Below are 25,710 nucleotides of genomic sequence, written 5' to 3'. Positions count from 1 at the left end.
ACATCTTTTGCGCTCAAGTTTGGTAAGTAACGAAGAGCAGTACCCATTGATAGCACTCTAGAAGATCTAACATCATTTCTATACCTTCATGTGTGTCTCGGAATTTTTATCCGTTCTATTGGGAAGGGAAAAAAAAGTTTGGAATTCCAAAATCAAGGAGAGCTTGCTTCACATAGACCAACCATGGAATCAAGACCATATTATCTTGTTTAATACAGTCATTGAGTTACATTCAAGAAAATGTAGCCACAGGAGAATGCCATATCCTTATCCAAAGGAGTAAAGATGTGATCTTCACAAAGTCTTCCAAAAAGGAAGGCCTAATTCTGAGTGAGCAATATAGCTTGTGTTACTCCTGGGAATTGCCAGCAGCCTGCATAAAAATGTATTTTTGAAGGTTTGCAAATTCCCTGGCTTAGTATGGCCCCACACTCCTGACTCATATGTCTCAATGGAGAGACATTTGCTTTTATACGATAAAATAATTTCTTTCATGGGCTTATGACCGAGTTTCTTCACAAATTCAAAAATTGCTTTACCTGCCCCTCAACATTTCTGTGCTCTTTGGATTATAAACTTTCCCGTTTTAGATTGCCATCAAAGATAATTCCTAAGAAGTTAAAATTTTTAACCTTGGCTACAGTGGCCCCACTTATTGAATACTTTTGTGTAGGTGTATTTTGAGGGCCACTGGTCATTATATAAGATTTCTGAAGGTTCATTCTTAATTCAAGATTGCCGATAAAATTGTTAAAAAAATCAAGTAAAATCTGCAAGCCATTTGCTGTGCAGGCTAATAAAACTACCTCATGTGCATAAAGTAAGAAAGGACTGAGCGGTCCCGACCTTTGGTAAATCCTTCCCTTTTTTTCACTAGCTCTGAATCAAGAGCATAGATATAACATTAGAATAAAAAAGGGGCTAAAATATTACCCTGCCTAATACCTCGATTGGCCCTGATAAAGGGGATGCATTCTCTGTACGGATCATATCAGACTTGAACAGTCATACCCCAATGCAGACGCTTGAGAAAGTCTATCAAAGAATTTTCAGTGCCCGCCACATCCACCAGGTCCCATAGCTTCCCTTGTCCACAATGTCATGTCAAAATCACAGAGAGGTCCATAAACACATGGGTAAAGAACCTCTCCTGGCTTCGACATATTTCCCCATTAGCAAGAATAAATTCAGGGACTGTTCTACTGTGCCTAATCTTGTACGGAAACCATATTCCGCATCAGAAAATATGTTTTTAGCTTCAGTCGAGTCTTCCAACTATTAAAGAAATACCCTCCCTATAATGTCATTGCTGTCTGATGTGACTGTACCCCAACCTTTCATCTTCTGCTGTGGTTTACTAGGGCTTTCCAAACTGAATTCCACAGGTCTGTGCAACTAAACACCCACAGTAACCATGGAGTTATGCTACCAGTCACCTACATACAGCACACACATGGCACGCTCACAGAGTTGTCAGTAGTTGGTCTGGGCATTACATTCAAGGGGAACTTTACTTGAGTGGGGTCTGTTTAGTATTATTAATCAGAAAAACAGTAAGCTGCCATCAAATCTTAATGAATATGTTCCAGGACTAGAAAGGTAGCTTCAGGTTGACTAAAGACTCCCCTCCAGACCAGTGTCATGAAAATGTATTTAGACAGGAGGCATTGTGCAACCCCCTGGAACTGGCTGCAAACAAACAAGTGGAGAGTTATATGGGTCGGCAGCCCACCATGCCTGCATTCACATTCTCTGCCTGGAAACAATTTCTTACAGCAGCCCATGTCCTTCTTATAGAAGGTGCTGCTTTAGAAAAATGCTACCAGGTAGAGAATACACTGGGTTGACCATGCAGTGATTTGCTATGCTACGGTCCACTCACAAAGGCCACTCACAATGATTCCCAAAAGGTACGTTATCCAGAGAGAACAGTTTCCCCTTTGCAGACCAGTTACCAATCCAACTCCTAGGTCTGTAACTGATCAATAGTTTACAACTGCCATTGCGGTTGAGACTTAGGGGGGAAGTAGGAGGGGAGTGCCTCTTTCATACCTTCTCTCATTTGCAATTCAGAAAGGGTGCCAAAAAGATATTTTGAAAGTAGAGAAGACTTCTCCAATTGCTAAAATGATTTCTGTAGATTGCACAAAGGCATTATAGAAATGCACAGTATGTGATTTTGTGAATTGTGGCCTTTACAATCACAAAACACTGTTGTACAGATGATCCTAAGCCTCATTCACTTTTCTGGTAGACATGGACGAGGAGTTAAGGCCTAGGTATGAGGATACAGTACAACACACCCAGATACAGTACAACACAGTTATCACAATTGCATCAACAATGTGAATGTCCAGCCAGATTTACAGTATCAATGGTAATTCAAATTGTAGAAAGTACACAAAAAGCAATTAAAAAAAGCAATGGAACAGTGAGTATAGTAGTAAAACTGACTGGTTGTTATTTCGGCTATAGAGAGTGTTTGTGTTCATTAAATTACTATTAACACTGGGCAATCCTGATAAACAAAAGTACAATACAACAGCAATGGAGCTATGGGACCAGTGGTAAGATTAAGCAATGTTTGCAAACATATAGCAATCACAGTTACTAAATGATCATGGTTAGTACAAAATCAAAAGGAAGATCACAGTTCTTCTGTCAGAATGGAGTTACTTTGTTACACGTCAGAATAATTTAGTGTTAGCAACATTAGTTTCTGCAAACACCTAAAATAATACAAAAACAAAGCAGGCAGTGTATGTGGTGGCCTGCAAAACAAAGGCATAGTTACTCAGAGTTTGTTTGTTTTATGAGCCAAGGCAGTTTGCCCTCGAGGGTTTAGGGCTAGTTGTGCCAATCATCGAATATGAGAATATTTCTCAACCCAGGGGAGGACTAAAATCTCTGCACCGAAAACTCCACACTCTCAGGGATCATCTTTGATTAATATGGGAGCGACCTCTGTCAGGACCAAAGAAATAGGTACAATTCCACAGGCAGACAAGACTACTTTAAGGCCACACAGTACTCTCTCAATCCAGCTACTTTCCAAGCCAAGCAGGAACTGGACCACTACCATAGAAGCATAGCCAGGGCACAGCCAAAATGACACTAGCAGAAGGTGGTACAGTGAAGAAATGTGTTCACAAAAACACAGCTTCATTTCAATCACTGCCCTTCCATCCTACAAATTCAAAGGGTGCAGTCAATGATGCTGAGATGGTCTTTCCCTTCTTAGATAGTTTTCTGGGTGTCCTCTCCACAGAATCCATGCCATGGTGAATGCATACATGCAGATGACCAGGCATACCTTGTAGGGGAAGCTCTGGGGGGGGTATATATATGTCTTCCCTACCAAAGCCCTGGAAAACAGTAGAGGGGGAAGAAGTGTGGTGTGGGTTTACCTATTGTTGACAGCAGCCTTACTCCATCTCGCAACTGACATTCATCAAAAAATGGATGCTGCAAGCAGTTGCAGGTATTTCTAATGACAAATGAACAGGTAATGTGTAAAAGCATTTGCCAAACACACAAGTTCTGATGATCTCAGTTAATATTCCAAGGGATATGCTCATTAGGTGTGACAACCTCAGGAACATACAAACATACAACAGAAATTGAATATGAAAGGTCCCTCTTCTCCCCATCTGGACTTAATGCACATGTGGAAACCAGTACACCCTAATACAACTGCTAGACCCTGGGTACGAAAATATGCAGCCACCTGCCAGAACCTGTGCTTAAATGTTCTGGGGCAAGTACCCACTTAAGATTATATGATGAGGAGGCTATTGAAGGGTCTCTCAATGTTGGAACATTCCAAAGAGGTCTCCTTCAGGAGCACTATGTTTACAGCTTTGCAGATTTTCAGTTTAGGGGTACCTGAATTCTATGGACCCACAAATCTGCCCCAAAGTAAACATGTAGAAGAATCTTGAGACAAATGCATTCCTGATACAACACAGCCAAGAGGCTGCTCTTCAGAAGATCCCTGAGTGATGATCTTTTGAAACAAGACCATTACTGGTAAACGCTGCATGGTAAAGCAAAAATTCATTATCTGGTAAGTGGAATCAGAGGTTAGAGCAACTGAGCACACCAGAATATATTACCAATGTCTGATCCTGAATGGAAATGTACACATGTAACCAACAGCTAACTAAAGTAATCTCCTCCACAGCCACAGAATACCTAGAATTATACCAAATATATTGTTACACCTAAGTATCCTTATTGACTATAATATTTTCTCACTTGTAACACATTGAGCGGAATTCCCATCTGGAATACATCTACTTAATCTACTTCTATTTATAAAGACAGAAAGAAAGAAATGTAACACATTGAGCGGAATTCCCATCTGGAATACATCTACTTAATCTACTTCTATTTATAAAGACAGAAAGAAAGAAATGTAACACATTGAGCGGAATTCCCATCTGGAATATATCTACTTAATCTACATCTATTTCTAAAGACAGAAAGAAATAAAAGCCAATGTAAGCAATATTTACATGAGCTCCACACACTAACCCACACTGCAGACAATGATCCTACATTAGATGATTTCATGGCATTCAATTCCTTTTGAATTCATTTCTGTTTTAGGTTTTTACTATAGTATATAGGACCAATATCAAAATATGAACTTGAAATTCTCACAGTGATAACATAGCCTCTTGTATCAGCATGTGTTTGCTTGTCAGGAAAATTTCATTGATGTTGGAAAATCCTTGGAACAATTGGATGAGCATGACACACCTTGAAAATTGGACATCGTCTGAAACCAACCTTCTCCCAACTATGAAAACAATAATATTCTTTATTGGATAACTAGTGAACACCAAGGTAAACATTATGTTTCAGGATGGGATGGAGGGTAGACTCTGTGAAAGAGAACAGGCAAAATATAATCTTCCTTCTTGATTTATCATCGATGAAGAGATGATTTTGCTGGTCCCAAGAACACTGTAGCTTGAAGAAGGTAAGGAAGAGAGGGAGAATGAAAAAGGATACGACATTCAGCTACTTTCTGAAAAAGATGAGACTGTAAGTCTTTCTGTAAGAATATTAGGCTGCTATTGCAACCTACATTATCCAAGAGATGATTCCAGAGTTTACGTGTTTCGCAAGAGGAATAGTTCATGTCTTGGATTTGTTTGTATTGTCTGAATTTCCATGATTAAGTGGAATATACTTCTAGACTTCCAGTTGGGTGCAATTAATCCTCCATGTAGCTGAGCAGCCCTGCTGTACACTTTGCGAATGATACATGCTATGCATTTTAGTGTCTGACGGTATCAACTAGAGATCAATCAGAAATGGTGTGATATCTGTTGCAACACAGCAAGTAGATCTTTAAAGTATGAAATATGGCCCAGAGAGGAATTATGATTGATTTGGATTTGAGAAGGCGAGATTGTAAAGTATTGCTGCCATCAAAATGGGAAAAATAGTTTGAACAACGGATATGGAGCTGTCAGCAGGAGTCAAAGGATTCAGTCTCCCTAGAAGTAGGAGCTGGAAGAAGATTATTTTGTTGAATTTGGAAATATTATGAATAGTAGTATTTGGCTTGGAAATGAAGTTTTATATTCAGTTGGCAATGCATAGAATGCAATTTAAAAATAGTATTTTCTTATTTGAAAGTTGTAATTGAGAATTATTTTATCAACTCGTACATCAGAAAGAGGAACAAATGTGGGGCCGTATATATAGGCCCCTAGCGCCACAGGAGAGTTACTTTTTGTGATGCTCCTGTGGTGCTAAGCGCAGCGCTGTGTTTAGGAGGTGGAGTTAAGCCACTTTTTGCAGCTTAACGCCACCTTGTAAATATGGCACACAGCACTGTGCGTGGAAGGGGCGTGCAATGGGTGTTGATGGGGCGTGCCACAGAAACACCCATTGCATTTTGGCGCTGCCTCAGATTTATGAAATTTTGTAAACCTGAGGCAGCGCCAAAATCTAATGCCACCCCCAAGGGAATACATTTATTCCTCCTTGTTTTTTGCTTTTTCTATACGTGCTGCATTCTGCCGCACACATAGAAAATGCAAAATGCCAGAAATGATTGTTTATGTGCGGGAAGGTGTCCCTTCCTGCACATAAACAATCATTTGAAAATGACACTTTGTGCATTGTGCAGCACACACAGAAGTGCCAAAGCGCCATTAGTGATTGTTTATGTGCAGGAAGGGACACCTTCCCGCACATAAACAATCACACCCCTCAACACAGACATCCTTGCATGATGGTGCAAGCATGCCTGCGCTGGCAGCTAAATTTAGCGCCAGCGCAAGGGGAAACACAGGGGTGTGCCGTATTCCCTTAAATACGGCGCACCCATGTGTTTCTAAAGTAACGCAACTTGACGCTGCCTATTTTGGCGCAGCACCATGCTGCGACACTTTTCTTTAAATCTGGCCTATGATTCTTCATGACAGCTCAAGTCATTTACAATAGACTTCCTTTTGGTGAACTCTAGCATTTAAGATGGTTTGCAGTATTTAAGCATTATTTATTGAAAAAGGCAAGGATCAACTTCATAGATGTGAAAAGGATCCAAAAAGAGCATTACAATGTTTATTACAAATTGAGTAATATAAGGGATCACACATAAAACACTACATAATATTGCAGTTTCCTTGAAAACAGATCAAGACTTAAATGTTAATGAACACGATACGTTGTTGTTCAGTAAACTATGGTCTTAAAAAAAAGTAAAAGCTGTTATGAGAACGGACAAAGAGAAAACAAGATTCTCTCCTAGCACTTCCATGTAATTCTTATATTTTTAGATGCTCTGTGGCTTGCAAACATCCAAGGAACAGATTATACACATTTGAAAAGGATAGCAAGTCTTAAACAAAAAAAATCACTGCCATTTTTAAATTGATTAACAATGTATAACTGCTTCTGAGAGTGTGTTTTATCGTAATAAACTCTGGGTAGAGATATAATATGCCCACTGACCCGCAGGATTTTAGAACATTTCAGGACCAATGAAAAGAATGATTTGAACTGTGTAAGAACTCTTCATTTTGTTGAACAAATATATGAGCTCTTCAATTCCTTACACTTTTTGCAATTGGTAGCGTTGAAAACACATTTGATTTGGAAATTGAGAGGTGACTCTGAGAGGAATAGAAGCACTATATAGTTACAGCCTTGAATCGTAGGTCACTGATAGAATGAACCAAGATTCAGAACTGTGTCATGTTTAGTGGAGATTGGTAGGACAGTGATACCGTACAAAATGTATAACATTTTTCATAAGTGTCTTTCACATTTTGACCAGCAGGTGGGGCAGCGGGACTAGAAAGTTCACATGTTCACAAACGCACCTTAATTTAAACACTAGTGATCCTGCTTCTTGGATTAGCAAACAATAAAACCTAAAGCAGGATATAGAATAACGGAACAAAAGCAATTCTATAAACAGAATACTGAGTAAACCCAATAACCATTAGGAAACAACAATAAACAGATAGGTCAAGACTGAAATATAAATTATAGAAAAAGTTATATACATTATAAAGCGGGTATGACAAACCTTTTTAGGGAGGGCGCGTTAAAAATTGAAGCGGTGCTCAAAGGTAAAAAAAAATAATAATACACAGAGACCGAAGGATGGATGGATGTATAGATGGCTAATCGTTGAAAACAAAGTGAACTGTGGGTAAACTAACTTCAGCACAGCATACTGGCTTGAGGTGGTACCACAGATGTTAATCGCTAACAAAAACAGAATAATTTGGAAGCTGCACAGCTAGTTGCTTTTGGGTTTCTTAATGATATGTTTGCATGGAAGATCGATATCACAAAGGCCCAAATAGAACAAAAGATGTCCAGTGCTTAATTAGAGCCGGTGGTTGCAGGTGGGTCCACCGGCGCTGTTTTTTTGGAGACTGGACTTATTTTCCTTTATCAGACTTTTACCTGGTACAAGAGAGAAAGGAAGGAGCAAAGGAGGAGAAAGAGAAAAACATCCACAAAGGGAGAAAGCAGTGATGAAATCTAACGTGGCAGAGTGAGATAAATGAGCAGGGGCGGCTCCTCCACTTGGGCAGAGGAGCGTTGCCCCCCCCCCCTCACCCCCAAGCCAGCAGCAGCAGCTGCAAACCTTTACAGGGAAATTAAAATAAACAGTGCTTATTACCATTTCCTTATAAAGGGACGGAGCTACGGGGTGACGAGTCATGAGGGGGGAGTGTTCTGAGCGCATGTGTGTTTGGCCAGCCGCCTCGGGCCGGCCAAACACACATATGCACAGGGCTCTCTACGGCCTAGCAACACAGTTGCTGGGCTAGAGAGAGTCTGCACAGGCTCTCTGTCCTCCTGGAAGTGCCCTGCTCTAAACAGCGTCAGGATTGGCGCAGGGCAGGCTGGGAGTCTGTGCCTGCCTGGAGCGACGAGGGAGAGAGGAGTGGCACGGCGACAAGCAAGGTAAGTTTTACAAAAAATTGTTGTAATTTAATTTTTATTCATACCGGAGCCCTCCTTACCCACCCCCACGCCGGCCCGCCCCTTCCATGCAGCACGAGCTACGACTGTAAATGGGCATGGAAGGTGTGGCGGAGATAGAAAGAGGAATGAGGTGGTATCTAGCCGCAGCGGTTCCTTCTTTAGGGCACAGGAGCGTCAGCCCACTGCCTAAAATGCCCCCCGATGAAAAATAAAATGGTTATAAAGTTTATTTATTACCATTTTATTTTCTACCCACCCATCCTGAACTGAGTTTCAGTGCGGGGTGGGCAGCTATGCACAGTTTAAAGTGTGCATGCCTTTTTGGCTGGCTGTCTTGCAATGACCAGCCAGACATGCGCATTTTAAACTTATTTAACCCAGCTGATGTAATACAGCTGGGTTAAAGAAAGCACAGGCCTCCAGTGCTCTCAAGAGCGCTGAGAGACACCGCTCCCTCCAATCCTGATGCTCCTTTCATGCTGGTTGTTAGAAATGGGGCCTTTGGTTGGCAGTCAGGTTACCCTCTGTCCAAGCAAGGACCCTCACTCTAGTCTGTGAAAGGAGATTCACCCTCAGTTAACCCCCGCTCATCCCCTTGGTAGCTTGGCACGATCAGACAGGCTTAACTTCAGAAGCAATGTGTAAAGTATTTGTACCAACACGCACAGTAGCTCAGTAAAAACACTACAAAATGACACAACACAGGTTTAGACAAATAGAGAATATTTATCTAAACAAAACAAGACCAAAACGAGAAAAACCCAACATACACAAGTCAAGTTATGAAGTAAAAAGCAAAAAGAGTCTTAAATCCTTTAGTAAACAGGGGGAACACTGTTAGTGTAAAAAAGAACCTGGGTTGCATCAAAATAACACCGCATGGGTGAGTTTGCATCGGAAAATGCCAGCGGTGCATTGATTTCTCACTAGCAAGCGAGACCGTGAGTCGTTCTTCCTCCGGTCGGGTCGGCGTGCATCGTTTTTTCTGTCCACAAGACAGCAATACGTCGATTCGGACAGCCACCTCAGGTCCGGGCAGGCTTTGCATTGTTTTTACGCGCCTAGCGAGGTTTGCGTCGAAAATCAGGTCGCACAGTATCAGAAAAACGCGCTATGTGAGGTTGCGACGTTAATAGCCTCCGTTAGCGGGTGTTGTGTGTCGTTTCCCCAGCCGCGTTGTGTCGATCTTCCAGCTGCGATGCATGTGGAGCGTAGATTTCAGCCACGAAGCCATCGGCGCGCCGTTTTGCAGCCGTGTATCCGAAGGTGCTTAGAAATTTGCCCCGCATGGCATTCTGTGCGTGGGTTTTCAGTCTTGGTCTGCCAGCTTCACCTTTCAAGGGCCCAGGAACTGGATAGGACACCACTTGGCAGGGCAGGAGTCTCAGCAGAGAGACCAGGTGCTGGCAGGGGACGTCTTTGATGGCCCTGAAACATCAACAACAGGAGGCAAGCTCAGTTTAAGCCCTTGGAGATTTCTTCACGAGCAGGAATGTACAACAAAGTCCAGTCTTTGTCCCCTTTCATAGGCAGAAGCAGCAACTGCAGGATAGCTCCACAAAGCACAGTCACGGGCAGGGCAGCACTTCTCAGCTCTTCAGATCTTCTCCTTGGCAGAGGTTCCTCTTGATTTCTAGAAGTGATATAATTTTCAGGGGTTTGGGTGCCCCTCTTATACCAAGTTCTGCCTTTGAAGTAGCCCTACTTCAAAGAAAAGTCTCTCTAGTTTGTGAGATCCTGCCTTGCCCAGGCCAGGCCCCAGACTTACACCAGGGGGTTGGAGACTGCATTGTATGAGGGAAGGCACAGCACTTTCAGGTGTATGTGACCACTCCTCCCCTCCCTTCTAGCACAGATGGCTCATCAGGATATGCAGGCTACACACCAGCTCCCTTTGTGTCACTGTCTAGAGAGAGGTGCAAACAGCCCAGCTGTCAAACTAACCCAGATAGGGAATCCACAAACAAGCAGAGTCACAGAATGGTTGAAGCAAGAAAATGCCTACTTTCTAAAAGTGGCATTTTCAAACACACAATCCAAAAACCAACTTCACTAAAATATGTATTTTTAAATTGTGAGATCAAAGACCCCAAACTCCACATGTCTATCTGCTCCCAAAGGGAATCTACACTTTAATCATATTTAAAGGCAGCCCCCATGTTAACCTATGAGAGAGATAGGTCTTGCAACAGTGAAAAACGAATTTCGCAGTATTTCACTGTCAGGACATAAAAAACACATTAGTATATGTCCTACCTTAAACATACACTGCACCCTGCCCACAGGGCTACCTAGGGCCCACCTTAGGGGTGTCTTACATGTAAGAAAGGGGAAGGCTTAGGCCTGGCAAGTAGGTACGCTTAGCAAGTCAAACTGGCAGTTTGAAACTGCACACACAGACACTGCAGGGGCGGGTCTGAGCCATGTTTACAGGGCTACTAATGTGGGTGTCACAACCAGTTTTGCAGGCCCACTAGTAGCATTTGATTTACAGGCCCTGGGCACCTCTTGGTGCACTGTACTAGGGATTTACCAGTAAAATATCCCAATCATGGAAAGCCAATTACATACACATTTTATATAGAAGCACTTGCACTTTAGCACTGGATCGCAGTGGTAAAGTGCCCAGAGTAACAGAAACAGTAAAAAGAAAGTCCAGCACACATCAACAACCTGGGAAACAGAGGCAAAATGTTAGGGGCGACCACGCCAAGAATGCAAAGTCTAACACTGGATAACAGCATGAAAGCAGCGCCAGGATTACGTAAGGAAATTTGCTGGAGCCTCAGGAGACCAGAGTGAGGAGGACGTCAGGCGTCATGCCACAAGGAAGGTAAGTGTTTTTTTCTTTTTCTTTACTATTTACACACACAACTCACCACACATGAATGCACACACCAACAGCACATTTGCCCAACACCATCCCCCTCCCCACCCTGCCTGCATGCCAGGTACTGCTGGCATCTGGACTAGGCTCTATTGATATTCGACATCCCTGACATTCGGCAGTGCTGGCCGCGCTTATTCTTTTGCAAACTAAGCACTGTGTGTGGTCAAAGCAGCAGGAACATTCTGTTCATGATTGTCATTTCTTAGCAACATTTTAAGATTTGTAACCTTCTGTGCAAGTCTCTTTCTCCCCTTTAACAGCAACGGTTTGTAAGAGCCGAGCTACAGTATAAAACTTGCAGGCTAAAGGAGCGAAAAATTGAACACAATGCAGGAATGATAGACAAAGTCGGAAAATATTCATCAGTATTGATCAAACGTACCTTAGACGGATTATTAAATCCCGGTTTACAGAACAGCCTATAATATTCCCAGTAGCTTGTGTTGTACCTGTTTCTTTGCATATCAATATAGGTCGCAAACCTATCAGGGCACTTGGAAACACAGAGCTGAAAGAGGAAAACAAACACAATTGTAATGACCTGTAAATGGTCAAAACGAAGTTAAAACGAAAAAAAACAAATAGAACGTTTAGAAAGATATAAGATTAGTAATATAACATTTTACGTACATTGAATGATTTAGCAGCAGCCTTTTTTGGAAATGGATGTGTACTTTATTGTCCTGTTAACACAGTGTTTTTATAATGATCATCAAAGTCCTCTACCTAAATAAGTGCAGGTGAATGCTTGGTACCTACGTTGTCAGTATTGGTCCGTTTTCAATGTTGTGTCCTGTGGCAACATCATCTGTGCCATCCAGTTGCACCATCTCCCGTAACAACAGTGGCCTAACAAGGGTGCGATGCAACCCTAATGCCATCTTAAAACAATGGGTGACTCGTTCTCCGGCTGATTAGTAGATGACATTGATAATATGCTGCAAGATCACACTGCTGAGCCCTGGTGCTGATTGACCTGTTCCACTATGCCCATCTCTAACTATCCAGCTTGGATGAACCTATATGCACTGGCGTCGCAAACCAATTATTGGAAAGGAAGGGGCATATTTATACTTTTTGGCGCAAAACTGCTAACGCAGTTTGCCATCAAAAAGTTCTACACCGGCTTGCACCATTCTTGAGCGCCAGCCGGGCACCATATTTATGGAATGGTGCAAGCTGGAGCAAAGTGTAGGCTAGGGTAAAAAAAAAATGACTTTACCCGGGTGGGGGTGGCGGTATGGGAGAAGGGGTTTATGCACCAATACATGACATAGGCAGGTTAGAGTAAAAAAATTACTCTAACCAGCCTAACGTCATTTTCTGAAGAAAAACCATCCATACCACATGACTCCTGCCTCAGAAAAGACAGGAGCCATGCCCACCACCCCAATGGCCATCACAGGGGACCAGGGTCCCCTGAGTATGGCCATTGCACCCAGTGCCATGTGGGGGGGGCATTTCAGGGCCCCCAATGGCACTTAAAAAACATACTTACCTGCACTTACCTATACTTACATGGGATGGGGTCCCCCATCCTCCACGGACCCTTTGGTGGGAGTGGGGGTGTTTCTGGGGCGGGCACCTGTGGGCTTATTCCATGATGTTCCAACATGGAAATAGGCCCACAGGTCCCCTAACGCCTGCCCTGACCAAGGTGTTAAATAATGGTGCAAAGCAAGCTTTGCACCATTATTTGACCCCTCCTCCCCCGTGCGTGATTTTAGCATGGGGGATAAATATGGCGCTAAGGCCATAGAATCGTTTTTTGCACGGGAACACCTACCTTGCATCTCATTGATGCAAGATAGGGTTCCACGTCCAAAAAACGGCTTTAACTCCATAACTTTGGCGCCAGATGGGTCTAGGGCCAAAGTATAAATATGGAGTTAGTTTTGCACCGAATTTGAAAAGAAAAATGACGCAAATTCGGCACAAAACAAGTATAAATATGCCCGAAGTGTCTCATAAGCAGATTGTTTGAATATATCAGAACTTGGAAGGATGACTCAGTGAGTTGAATGTTCTCCATTGACAAATGCATTGCTCTGGAGGCCATGAGTTTTAATGCCTGAAAAGCATACTCTGTTTTTCATCCTTCCAAGGAGGGTAATCTGTTTTTACAGCGATTTAGAAATGGCCGACATGCGGTGGTTAGTACTGAACAAAAACAGGGCACTGTCTGAAAGCATATTTCTGAAGACAATGTGGGCTTCATGGTGAAATAGTGAAGCACGTTGATAGGCAGACCTCTTTTACATGAAGATGATATCTTTCGATTGATTTAATAGAAACGTCAAATACATTGAATTATTTAAAAAGAGTACAGCTGTGTGGATGAATTATTTCTTAAATTATCAGCTATGGGCCATAAAATTAAATCATCAATGAACGAGGGCGGTCTCTGAAATACTGGGTCCTAAATTTGCAAGGAGACCAATTAAAAAAAAGTGAAGGAGGAGTGCTTACAGTAATCTCAGACACTAGTAATTCCTTCATTGTATATTCGATTTCACCGTTTGTTTGATGAACAAAAGTGATGGCACCTCAATGATTAACTCAATGAATGGCCTGGGCCCGCAAGGAGTAATATTCATTCTGTTGTTCACAGTGTCCTCAAGTTTGTCAGTTCAATAGCTGAATAACTCAGCCAGACCAAGTTCTTTCTTTGCATTCTGACATTTGTCGTACTGTTGATCCCATTACAAAATCAAGACTACATGTCCCAGAACGCAAAGAATAAAGCTGGACTGAATGAGCCAGTGTGCATGTTCCTGGGAAACGTGAGGGCTCTTGACCTCAGTATATTCACAATGAATAGCAGGGGGAATCTTTTATTTTAATGGATTTCAGTGGAGATTACTTAAATGCCTTCTGGTCATTCAGAAATCCTGAAAGGTATGCCCACAAGTGCAGCCCTAATTCAAAACAGAAGCCTGAGACAGATGAGGATGCTTAGCTTGAGATACAGGAAGGTGTCCACTACACTACCTTGAAAACATCTCAGCGTTACTTCTCAATTGACTCATATTTCATACCAAGAAGTACAGGTCTTGGGAAAACCATTAAAATCTGGGTTTCAGAACTTCGTTATTTGTCAATTAGCTCTTCGTTGTACAGTTTCCCTGTTTCCTTACTGTTTCCAGAGTGGTGTTAATGAATGCGCTCATGGCGTTTTATAAAACAATCCACTGTCAACATATACTATCTAAATGTATAGTTGTCATACTAAAGACATTATAGGCTGAGTATGTAGATCTGAGTGTAGAAGAAGAAACCTTGTTGTCATATACCTCTCTAATATTGAATGAGAAAATAATCAAGTCTATTAAACCAGATTATGCTCAATGCCAGAAGTAAACCATTAACATATACATGTCTCCCCAAAACATTTTTGTCTTTTTGCAATATAGAGCCTCATTCAGAGTTTGGCAGTGAGTTATCCTCACAGTAAATTTGCAAGGTGGTCACCTCCCCAAATTTGCAGTTTCCTTGCCGCTAGGTCTCTGAAGGTGGAGTCTCAGTTGACACCACCAGTGGGGCTGCACTGTGTTATGGCTGGCTGGGGACTCCACATCCCATCTGTCACTGTGCCTGGAGGCACGCATCATCTGCAGCAGGGGGAGGATCAAACCAGTGCTTATAGCGTCCAACAGACTACTACAGCCTGGACACGTGCTGACCACGCCGGGGCAAACCCCGGCCAAGGGCAGGCCCATTCTGCACCCATCAAAGCCAGGAAGAGACAAGGTAGGGTCACCCTCTTGGTTGTTTGGTGTGGGGGCTCACTGGCTTTTCCCTCTGGTGTTTTTTGGACAGCCACTGCATCTATTAAGGTTTGGGGAGCTTCTTATTTGTAGTGTTCTGGTCCTCACTGACTCTTTCCTTATGACTGTTATTTTGTGGCACCTTGCTGAGATCTACTTTTGGCCTGTTGTGTTTTTTGGCTGGTGGTCTGGATCTTGAACCTGCTCTCACAATTCCGTTCCGGTTGATGTACTAATATTAACAGTTACTTAGAAGCTAGAGTAGCTAGCATAAGGTTCTTTATTCATTTGGTACTTGGACATTGTCTTCATCTGGTTCTTTAGGGATGACACCATTATTTCTAAATCACCTGTGCTTAATTTGAATGCTTACTATCTTACTGTGGTAGGATGTTTCTACCTCACTGATTGTGAGGATGGGTAAGAGAAAACACCATACCAATGGAGCTAAGACCAAATCCTCAGGAAAAACATGCACATCCTTGATGACGTAGGCTCTGGGGGTGACTGAAAAACAAATTTGCAGTATGGAAGAGACCTTGTCTACTTGTACTGAAGGTATGATAGTTCCTTCAGCCCAGGTGTGTGAATCTGGTCCGCTAGGCCCAAGGCCAAATTTAACACATAAGACTAGTAATGGTTGCATACAAAATATTTTTGACAGCTATTCTGTATGTGGTCCTGACCTGCAACCATCGCTAAAATGCCCCAGGAATCAGGGGACTTGTCCTAAAACCGCAAATGCACTGGCAGGAAAAGAACAGAGGCCAATCACCAAACCTAACCCAACTCTTAAACTAGCCCCTCCTACGACAGCAACCAAAGTAGTCTCTGCCAAAGCCTCCTCTGGTGATATGAAAATACTTATTTCTATGGTACAATCGCTGGACACCTTTGTGAGGTCCACACTGGGCTCCCTGACCACCAGACTGAAAGAAATAGAGGGTATGGCTATCACTTGTTTGGATTTATTGAAGGCAAAAAAATCTTTGCCTGCTAGACAGAACGTTCCTGTTGCACCTAAGGGTTATAATAAGGTAGACAGTGTGTCTACTATCAACCAGAGGGACTCCTCGGTCGTACTGCCACCACCTATGGGTTTAGGTAAGGAGTCCCCTAAAAATCAGCTGCCCTAAATGTACGGCAAGTTCTGTTTTTCACTCTCACATGCCTGCCCACAGGCCATAGGTCATGCAAATCTCATCTTCCTTCAACTGACCACATCTCTACAAAAAGTGTGCCAGTGGCTTACTCACCAGGCACACCTGATTTTCTCGACTTACACCCCCTCTGTGACACGGTACATAGTGATGCTGCCCAATGTTCCAATTTTATCTGCACCGGAAAAGGAAACATGGGAATCACTGAGGAACAAATCATTGCATCAGGTGAGCAGCAGAACAGCGCTGACTCAGGCTCTTTTTGCAGATATGAAAATGGTCAGAAGAGTAAAATGGGTTGGGCGGGCTGTAAAGTCCTAAAGGAAGATTGTGTGGTGTTGTCATTTGAATCCCAGTGTCTCGTAGATACTATTCTCGCTAGAGCTGGCTCTCTTGGAGTGTCCGGTCATCATATTACAATGCTACCACTTGGATACTTCTATCAGCAAGTAAGTAGGATTGAGGTACCCGGAACGCTGGGAGAACCAAAATTTGAGTATCCCCCTGGCCTGAACTATGCTATTCCGATTAGTTAGTGATTTGACAGGCTGGTAATGCTAGGTGGAGGAGACTGACTCGATCCAGAGCTCCAAGCAGCAACTGGCTCCATTGGCGATGGGTCCGCTGCCCTTGTGGATCAGAAAAAGGAAGTTTTTCCCCTATTGAGGGTTGCCTAAACTCACCTCCACCTCCAATCCATTTGTTTACACATGCCCCTGCATTATTCCCGATTAGAGATATTGACTCCAATGGTTTCCCTGAAGGTGGCTCTATTAATACATTCAGGAGACCTGAGTGGTGGACCCCATACATGCTAACGGGTATAGGACCTATCATGCACCAGTGGTGCCATCCATGTCCGGGAGACCAAAGGGGGGCCTGTGTATATATGTTTTCAAACTATGTGTCTTTTATCAACCTAACTGTAGTAGCAACGAAAATGTATTATCAAATGATTATAATTGAACTCTCACCTTTCTCTCGGGTACCGGTAGCTAATTTTTATAACAACACCTCATCGACTGAAATCATTTCTGCCCTTGGTCACTCGGTCGGGGGGGAAGCAAAGTGGGTGGCGGGGGAGAAAATATTAATAAAATAAAAATTAAATAAAAATAAACTTACCTGATGCCGTGTCGCGTCACATCCCGCTCCTCTACTGGCTGCAGGAAGGCACAGGCTCCCAGCCTGCCCTGCGGCCAGCCCTGACACTGCTCAGAGCAGCGTCGGAAGTGACTGAGAGCGCCCAGCCAGGGCGTTCCCAGGCAGACTGTGAGCCTGTGCAGGCTCTCTCCTGCCCAGCAACCGTGTTGCTGGGCTGGAGAGAGCCCTGTGAGCATAGGTGTTTGGCTGGCCCGAGACGGCCAGCCAAACACACATGCACTTTGAGGGGGAGTGCCGAGCACTCCCCCTCACTACCAGTCACCCCATGGCCCCGCCCCTTTACAAAGAAAAGATAATACATTCTGTTTATTATCTTTTACTTGAAAAAGGTTTTTGCAGCTGCCGCTGCTAGCAGGTACAACGCTCCTCCGCCCTCATGGAGGAGCCGCCCCTGCACAGATGTTAACCGGAGGCATCCAGCACATGGGAGGAAAGGCTGGTTTGATTTGACTTGCTCAAAATCTAAAACTAAAGGAGGCTTTATGTAAGTCTCCCAGGTGTAAACAGGAAATCTGGGCATGTAGGAGGGACTATAAGCAGGTTGTGAGGCAGCAGTAGAATGCCCTGAGGGATGAAGCATAGGAGTCCCTGCACGAAGCAAGCCTTAGTTATGATAACACAGCCTTCTGGCATGCAGTAAACTCCCCTTTTTAGAGACCAGAAGCTGCCACTCAACTGGAGATTGCTATGAGTGAATCTGAATGGGTAGATCATTTTTCTAACATTTACAAGAAGTCGAGTGAGGGAAAGATTGATTGTAGTCCCTCTACATGTGCAATCCACACTGCCACTCCATGCTAGAGCCCCATCACCCTCCCATTCACAATGGAAGAAGTTATTAAGGTTTTAAACCCAAACAAAGAGGGAAAGCACCCACAACTGTATTGTATTCCTGTGTAACTTTTCAAAGCCAATATTCCTTTACAGGTCCCTATATTAACACTGGTTTTCGATGCCTGATGTAGAGTAGATTTCTTAAATACCTGGTCAGAGCCACTTATTGTCCCCATATATAAGAAAGGAGATCGGCTCAATCCTGCCTGTTGTTGGCTTGTTCCATTATTTGATTCAGTGGTCAAAGTACCAGGAAGTATCATCCTAAGTAGGTTGCCAGAATGGGCAGATTCAAGTGAAATTCTGTCAGACCTAAGATATGGTTTTCAAACAGGGGCTTAATTTGAAAATGTTAATTGGGAAATATACCCAGGTTAGGCGTGGATGTTTGTTTGTTTTTTGTAGAATAATCATTGGCTTTTGACTGTGCTGAGCAAAACAGGCTGTGGGCCATTATGACTGACCTCATACTGGATGCAGCCATAGTATAGTTTCTTAAGCAGCTGTACTCTGGGCTCAATGCCAGGGTGCGGTATGGTATTAAGGGAGAGTGTACCCGTCTGTTCAGCATAAAGAGGGGGTTAGGCAGGGGTGTGTTCTTATACCTTTTCTTTTAACACTGTATATATAAACAGTTTGGGAAGTGTCCTGGTAGACCAATATAGAGATTTTCCCCAAATTTGACACCACCCGATTCCTGCCCTGCTCTATGCTGCTGACACCATCCTCATGGCCCTTACTCCATTGGGATTGCAACGCCTATTAATCTGCTTTGTCACCTTTATGCAGGACCAAGGCCTGTTAGTCAACAAAAGAAAAACCTTTGTCATGAAGTGTGGGAAAAGGTTGATGAAGTGCTGTGACATTCTGATTAATGTTACCAAGATCTGCTTCACTAAAATCTTCTCCTACCTGGACATTTTGTTCGATCCGGGGGGCTCTTGGGAAGAGGCTATCAACACAAGAAAACTTCAGTTTATGAAAACAAATATGGCCCTGTGTAACTTTGTGAGGAAACTTGGCAAGAAACCACCTACGAAGTTGCTCACTATCTACAAACCAAAGTGTTTATCAACTGCCTCAACTGTATGGGTCGGTGGGGGCACGCTGACTGCCAAGCCTTGCAATTGGTCAAGAACTCCTTTTTACAGTACCTCCCTTTGGTACCTTGTAGTAGCTCCTCTTATGTGTGCCACACTGAGCTGGGGATATCCTTCCTAACAGACATAGCAAACCAGTTTTACTTTGGCATAAGATCTGGACAACTGAACACACTAACCTTAATTAGGACATTATTAGGGACTGCCTTAAATCTCTCTCTGCTCTTCATATTCCGTGGCTGAGATACATCAAACTCTAGATTGTGTCAGCAAAAAGAACCGTTAAAGTGGATTGTTTGTCATTGCTTGGAGACCTGAGATTGTCTTCTGAATTGCTGAAGCCCACCATACATAAATATCAGTTGACCCTGGCTATGAATGACATACAACTGTATTTAAAACTGGTCCACCACAGATTTGTCCTAACCAGTCTCAGGTTGGATATTTTCCATCATTTGACTATGTTAGAAATGGGGTCTTTGGTTGGCAGTCAGGTTACCCATTGTCCAAGCAAGGACCCACACTCTAGTCAGGGTAAAAGAGTATCACCCTCAGCTAACCCCTTCTTACCCCTTGGTAGCTTGGCACGAGCAGTAGGCTTAACTTCAGAGTGCTAGGTGTAAAGTATTTGTACCAACAAACACAGTAACTTAATGATAACACCACAAAATGACACAAACAGGTTTAGAAAAATTGAGAATATTTATCTAAACAAAACAAGACCAAAACAACAAAAATCCACAATACACAAGTCAAGTTATCAATTAAAAAGCAAAAGTGTTGTTTTAAACACACACTAACACTGTTAGCGTGAAAATGTGCCTTGGGTGCGTCAAAAATAACCCCGCACGGGTGAGTGTGCATCACAAAGGGCTTGTGATGCGTCGATTTCACTCACAAGTGAGACCTTGCGTCGCTTCTCCTTTCCTCGGGTCGGGCATGTTGTTTCTTCTCTCCACAGGAGAGTGATGCATCGATCCGGTCAGCACTCTCTGGTTCGGGCAGGCCTTGCATTATTTTTACACGCCCAGCAGTACTTGCGTCGGAAATCCAGCCGCACGATGATACGAAAAGCACGCAATGCGGGTTACGATCTGACCACCATCCTTCAGCGATGCTGTGCGTCGTTTCTCCAGCTCTGTGCATCGAGTCTGTGGTTACGTTGCAGGCGCGCATCGATTTTTCAGCCGCGAAACCTGCGTGCGTTGATTTTTCAGCCGCAGATCGGAGTTGCGTCGATCTTTTCCCCGCACGGCGTTCTGTGCATAGATTTCTTCCTCTTAGGCTGCCAGCTTCTCCTTTCAAGGTCCCAGGAACTGGATGGGCACCACAGGGAAGAGTAGGAGTCTCTCCAGAGACTCAAGGTGCTGGCAGAGAGAAGTCTTTCCTGTCCCTGAGACTTCAAACAACAGGAGGCAAGCTCTAAATCAAGCCCTTGGAGATCTTCACAAGATGGAAGGCTCACAAAGTCCAGCATTTGCCCTCTTTCTCTGGCAGATGCAGCAACTGCAGGATAGCTCCACAAAGCACAGTCACAGGCAGGGCAGCTCTTCAGCTCTTCTCCAGGCAGGGGTTCCTCTTGGTTTCGAGAAGTGTTCTAAAGTCTGTGGTTTTGTGTGCCCTTCTTTTACTCAATTTCTCCTTTGAAGTAGGCCTACTTCAAAGCAAAGTCTCTCTTGATTGTGAAATCCTGCCTTGCCCAGGCCAGGCCCCAGACACTTACCAGGGGGTTGGAGACTGCTTTGTATGAGGGCAGGCACAGCCCTTTCAGGTGCGTGACCACTCCTCCTCTCCCTCCTAGCACAGATGGCTCACCAAGATATGCAGGCTACCCCACAGCTCCTTTTGTGTCACTGTCTTGTGTGAGGTGCAACCAGCCCAACTGTCAAACTGACCCAGACAGGGAATCCACAAACAGGCAGAGTCACAGATAAGTATAAGCAAGAAAATGCTCACTTTCTAAAAGTGGCATTTTCAAACACACAATCTTAAAATCAACTTTACTAAAAGATGCATTTTTAAATTGTAAGCTCAGAGACCCCAAACTCCACATGTCCATCCACTCCCAAAGGGAATCTACACTTTAATCAGATTTAAAGGTAGCCCCGATGTTAACCTATGAGAGGGACAGGCCTTGCAACAGTGAAAAACTAATTTAGCAATATTTCACTGTTAGGACATATAAAACACATTACTATATGTCCTGCCTTAACCATACACTGCACCCTGCCCTTTGGGCTACCTAGGGCCTACCTTAGGGGTATCTGACATGTAAGAAAAGGGAAGGTTTAGGCCTGGCAAGTGGGTACACTTGCCAAGGCAAAGTTACAGTTAAAACTGCACACACAGACACTGCAATGGCAGGTCTGAGACATGATTACAAAGCTACTTATGTGGGCGGCACAACCAGTGTTGCAGGCCCACTAGTAGCATTTGATTTACGGGCCCTGGGCACCTCTAGTGCACTGTACTAGGGACTTACTATTAAATCAAATATGCCCATCATGGATAAGCCAATTACAAACACATTTTGTAAAGGAGCACGTGCACTTTAGCACTGGTTAGCAGTGGTAAAGTGCTCAGAGTAACAAAAACAGCAAAAACAGAGTCCAGCACACATCAACAACTTGGGAAACAGAGGCAAAGAGTTAAGGGAGACCACGCCAAGGATGAAAAGTCTAACAGACTAGCTTTCCTGAGACGAATGATTGGTCGTCAAATCTAGTAAACTGTCCCTGTGACAATGTGTCCACACAGAGTACATTACATAATGTTTTGTTTTATAAATTCTATAATGACCAGAGAAAGCAGTTTATTTTACCACTGTTGTGGTCTCATGGCTTTGTACAACATCGACCAGCATATTTGTTTTTACAAACACTATCTACTGTTTATATTTCAATATCATGTCAAGATTTTTATGGGCTGTGATTAAGTGCAGGAAGACCCTGTACATTTGTAAACTCTATTTTTATGTAGCTTTCATTTTTAACCTTCGATGCACATGATGGTCTTTTATACACATTCTTAATGTTTTTTTAATTTCTTATTGCATATTCTTTTATGATTTTTAAACAAAATCGAACAAACCTTATTTTGACTTGACTTGACTTGAATCCACCATTGGATACCTTTAATTAGTGGCCTGTTAACTAGAGGTGAAATGGTCTATGAATGTTAGAAGGTCCGCACAACTTAGACAGGCCTTTTTGTACTTTCCATTTTGTAAATCTAAGCTTAAAATTTCTCTAAACTCTCTTTGAAAATGACATTCTAGGAAGACTTTATCTGTTGAATGTATTAATATAAGATAACATTCGTTCTGATGAAGGTTGACTAATTATACTGAACCACTGAAATGGTTATAAATTCACCAGTTTTTAGTATGTTAATAGATTGAATCGAGTCTTCAATGTAGTATATTTTGTTTGCATCTGTGTGTTCCGTATGAAGGAGGAACACTTGATGATTTCCACTGATTACATTTCATTTTTGCAGAAAACATAATATCTTTTTTTAAGTATGCGTTTATGCATCAAAATAAATATACTATTTTCTTATTATTGGTGTTCAGCATTTGTTATATTGTGTTTACAGGATATTAATGAGCAGGGGCTGACACATACTTACAACGGAAATACATACAGATCGAATGTTCTTTTCATATCAATGGAAACTGCCTCTTGTGAGTAGGCTGGTAATTGATTTCATATTCTTGGTGGTTGGCATAAGAATGCCTCTTTCATCGTTTTAGTCTTTTTGGTTTTGGGTATTGCTAGAAGGAGACTAGAATTGCCTCTAGTGTCACTCTTACTTCCCGAAGTGCACAGTTTGCTTCTCGGGTAGCTAAGAAGACTGAGGTATAGTGCTTTATGTGTGATGCAGGTAATTTCAAAATCTATTCTGGTTTAGAGGAAGATTCAGTAGGTTCAATAAAAATTCAGGTGATATAGACTGATTTTTTTTTTGTCCGAGCGGGGGTTAGTAGTTTATGTTTTAAAAGTAAAATCTGGGAAGATGCAGTTTTTGCAACTTTTAAGATATGGGTACACATGATGATGTTTCAGTTGAAGGTGAAACCCAACAATTTAACTAATGGGACCGGTGTGGGTGCCAATCTGTTTAGAAGTTGAAGAGCACATGGACATTTTAGGAATTGGCATGAAATCTCTTAGAGTAGGGGACGAAGGCTATGCAGTATAATTTACCTAAGGTGGGACTTGAGGGGCTATCTGGGAATATGGTGGCCAAAAATGGATGAGTTATGGAAGTGTACATTTTGAGGTATGTTAGTTCCCAGATTGGAGAAGATGGGATGTGAGAGCGCTTTAGAATGCAAGGAAAAGAGTTTCCCTCATTTTACAAGGGAGTGACTTTTAGTGAGGCTTGGTCATTAGGGAGGTACTATCTGTATTCAGAAGAAGCAAAGGGTTGCTTTGGATTGACAAGGGGATGGTGGTTTGCAAACCTCAGGAGAGGTAGTGAGTGAGAGATGCCATGGACTATCTTGAAAGCCAAAGGTAAAAGTTTGTGGAGACGTTTTTGCCAAAATATCAGCTGACATGCTTTTGGTAGGGAGAGATGGTTGTATGTCTATGAGATACAAATGGACAGTGTAGGTGTTAGCAAAAGTGAGTTCTTTCTCCAAGGGGGAAAGAGTATGGTGGGTGGAAGAAATCCATATTGCATCTCATGTGAAGTTGAAATATCAGCAGATTGCCCCAGCAATGCAGGACTCAGCAACCCATAGGCAGCAATTCATCTTCCCAGAGATGGAACTCAGTTAACAATTATTCACTCTACATGCTCAATACATATAGTTTTTGTTTGGGACAAAGACTCCTATTGGGTCAAGTATGATGCTCTGATTTCTGGTCTTGATTTTGAAAGAGACTTGAGACTCAAAATTCGTGAACAAGGGTAGAATGTTAGAGACTTTAAAATATGACATTGGAATGTATTAAGATTTGGATTGCTAGGCATGCACTGAGCTTTCTCTCATCCAATTCTACACGCTTATCATTCATAAATTAGAAGGCTAATATTGTTTGGAAAGGGCCAACACACAAATGAGGAGATTGATATTCTCTTCAATTTGATTACAACTCGAAATCCACTATGGAGATCAAATTAAAATGAAGCAAAGATTAAACTTTGATAGAAATGGAATCACTTGGAACAATGCCAAATACTGAAAAACGATAAAAGATTATTTGTTAATTCAAATAGAGTGGTATTGGTAGTGTGGTAAAGAGTGAAACCAAGTTTCATAATGTGGCTAGAGTAAGTCTAACCAAAATAATGTCATAGCCACATGATGGCTTTGTTCTGTCGGGGAGCATGTTCAAATAGCTGTGGGCAGATAGTAACTGTGGCATTCCACATGGCATGAAAATGGCATTGGTGATGTTTGCATAGTCTGTGGTGATGATAAATACCTTGGTAGCGTTACCATATGTTACAATTGTCTTGAAAACTGAAAGTACCTAAAATGAGTCATACTACTTCCATCTGAACTAGTGTGGATGCAGTCATTTGAGACATTTAAGAGTGTACTTATTCTTACATCCCTCTATGTATGACATCACTGTGGTTGACGTTAGTACCAGCAGAGGTGTCAAGGAATTGTCCCGGTGTATAATCACTGCCTTTATGAAAATATAGCACTTGAGACTTGGGGCCTATTTAGATATTGGTGGATGAGTTACTCTGTCACAATAGTGATGGATATCCCAGCCGCCGAAATCTAAATCCCATCGGATATAATGTCGGAGTAACTCAACCACCAATAACTAAATCAGGCCCATGATCATTTAAAATCTGATTGTTTAAAACAGAAATTTACCCTAATCTGTTTCAATGAAGTGGACTCCCTCCCGTCAACAAAATCCATTTCTGATAAACATTCAGGGCCTCATTACGAGTTTGGTGGGCGGTGGAGGCCCAGCGGGAAGCTACCCACAACATTGAAGCCTGCTCGTAAATGAGCTGGCGGCAATGTTGCGGTGCGTCGGGTGCAACAGCACCCATCGTGCTTTTCACTGCCTGTAATTCCACACACCAAATAAACATCTCTGTTCCTACCGCCCACGAATACCACAGCATTTACACAGTGCCCATTGTGTAATCAGGTCTAAGCAAACTCTTGTTTTCGTTGTGTAATGTTTACTCTAAGAAGTACATTTTGCAAAATCGAGAACCACGTTGTCCTTTCACATGTCAAAAATAGGTCTACCACCATCACATTTACAAAATGCTCCACTACTCAAAATGCCTTACTGAAAGAAAGTGTGTGAGAAATACATTGCATTGTGTAATCAAATTCA

At 42.6% G+C, this 25,710-nt stretch overlaps 1 protein-coding gene across 6 annotated transcripts in view; it reads right to left on the bottom strand.

The window, feature by feature from the left end:
* The window catches only part of SLC44A5 (solute carrier family 44 member 5), a 765,772-nt gene that overhangs the window by 276,530 nt on the left and 463,532 nt on the right, over nucleotides 1-25,710 (bottom strand). For all 6 annotated transcript variants that reach the window (XM_069232424.1, XM_069232422.1, XM_069232425.1 and 3 more), the window contains exon 6: nucleotides 11,742-11,867. In XM_069232424.1, coding sequence (XP_069088525.1) covers nucleotides 11,742-11,867 — 126 coding nt within the window. The remainder of the gene's footprint in view (nucleotides 1-11,741; nucleotides 11,868-25,710) is intronic.

Source organism: Pleurodeles waltl, chromosome 4_2 (genome assembly GCF_031143425.1).
Source record: "Pleurodeles waltl isolate 20211129_DDA chromosome 4_2, aPleWal1.hap1.20221129, whole genome shotgun sequence".
Taxonomy (NCBI): domain Eukaryota; kingdom Metazoa; phylum Chordata; class Amphibia; order Caudata; family Salamandridae; genus Pleurodeles; species Pleurodeles waltl.
This window is presented reverse-complemented; position numbering and strand designations above follow the sequence as displayed.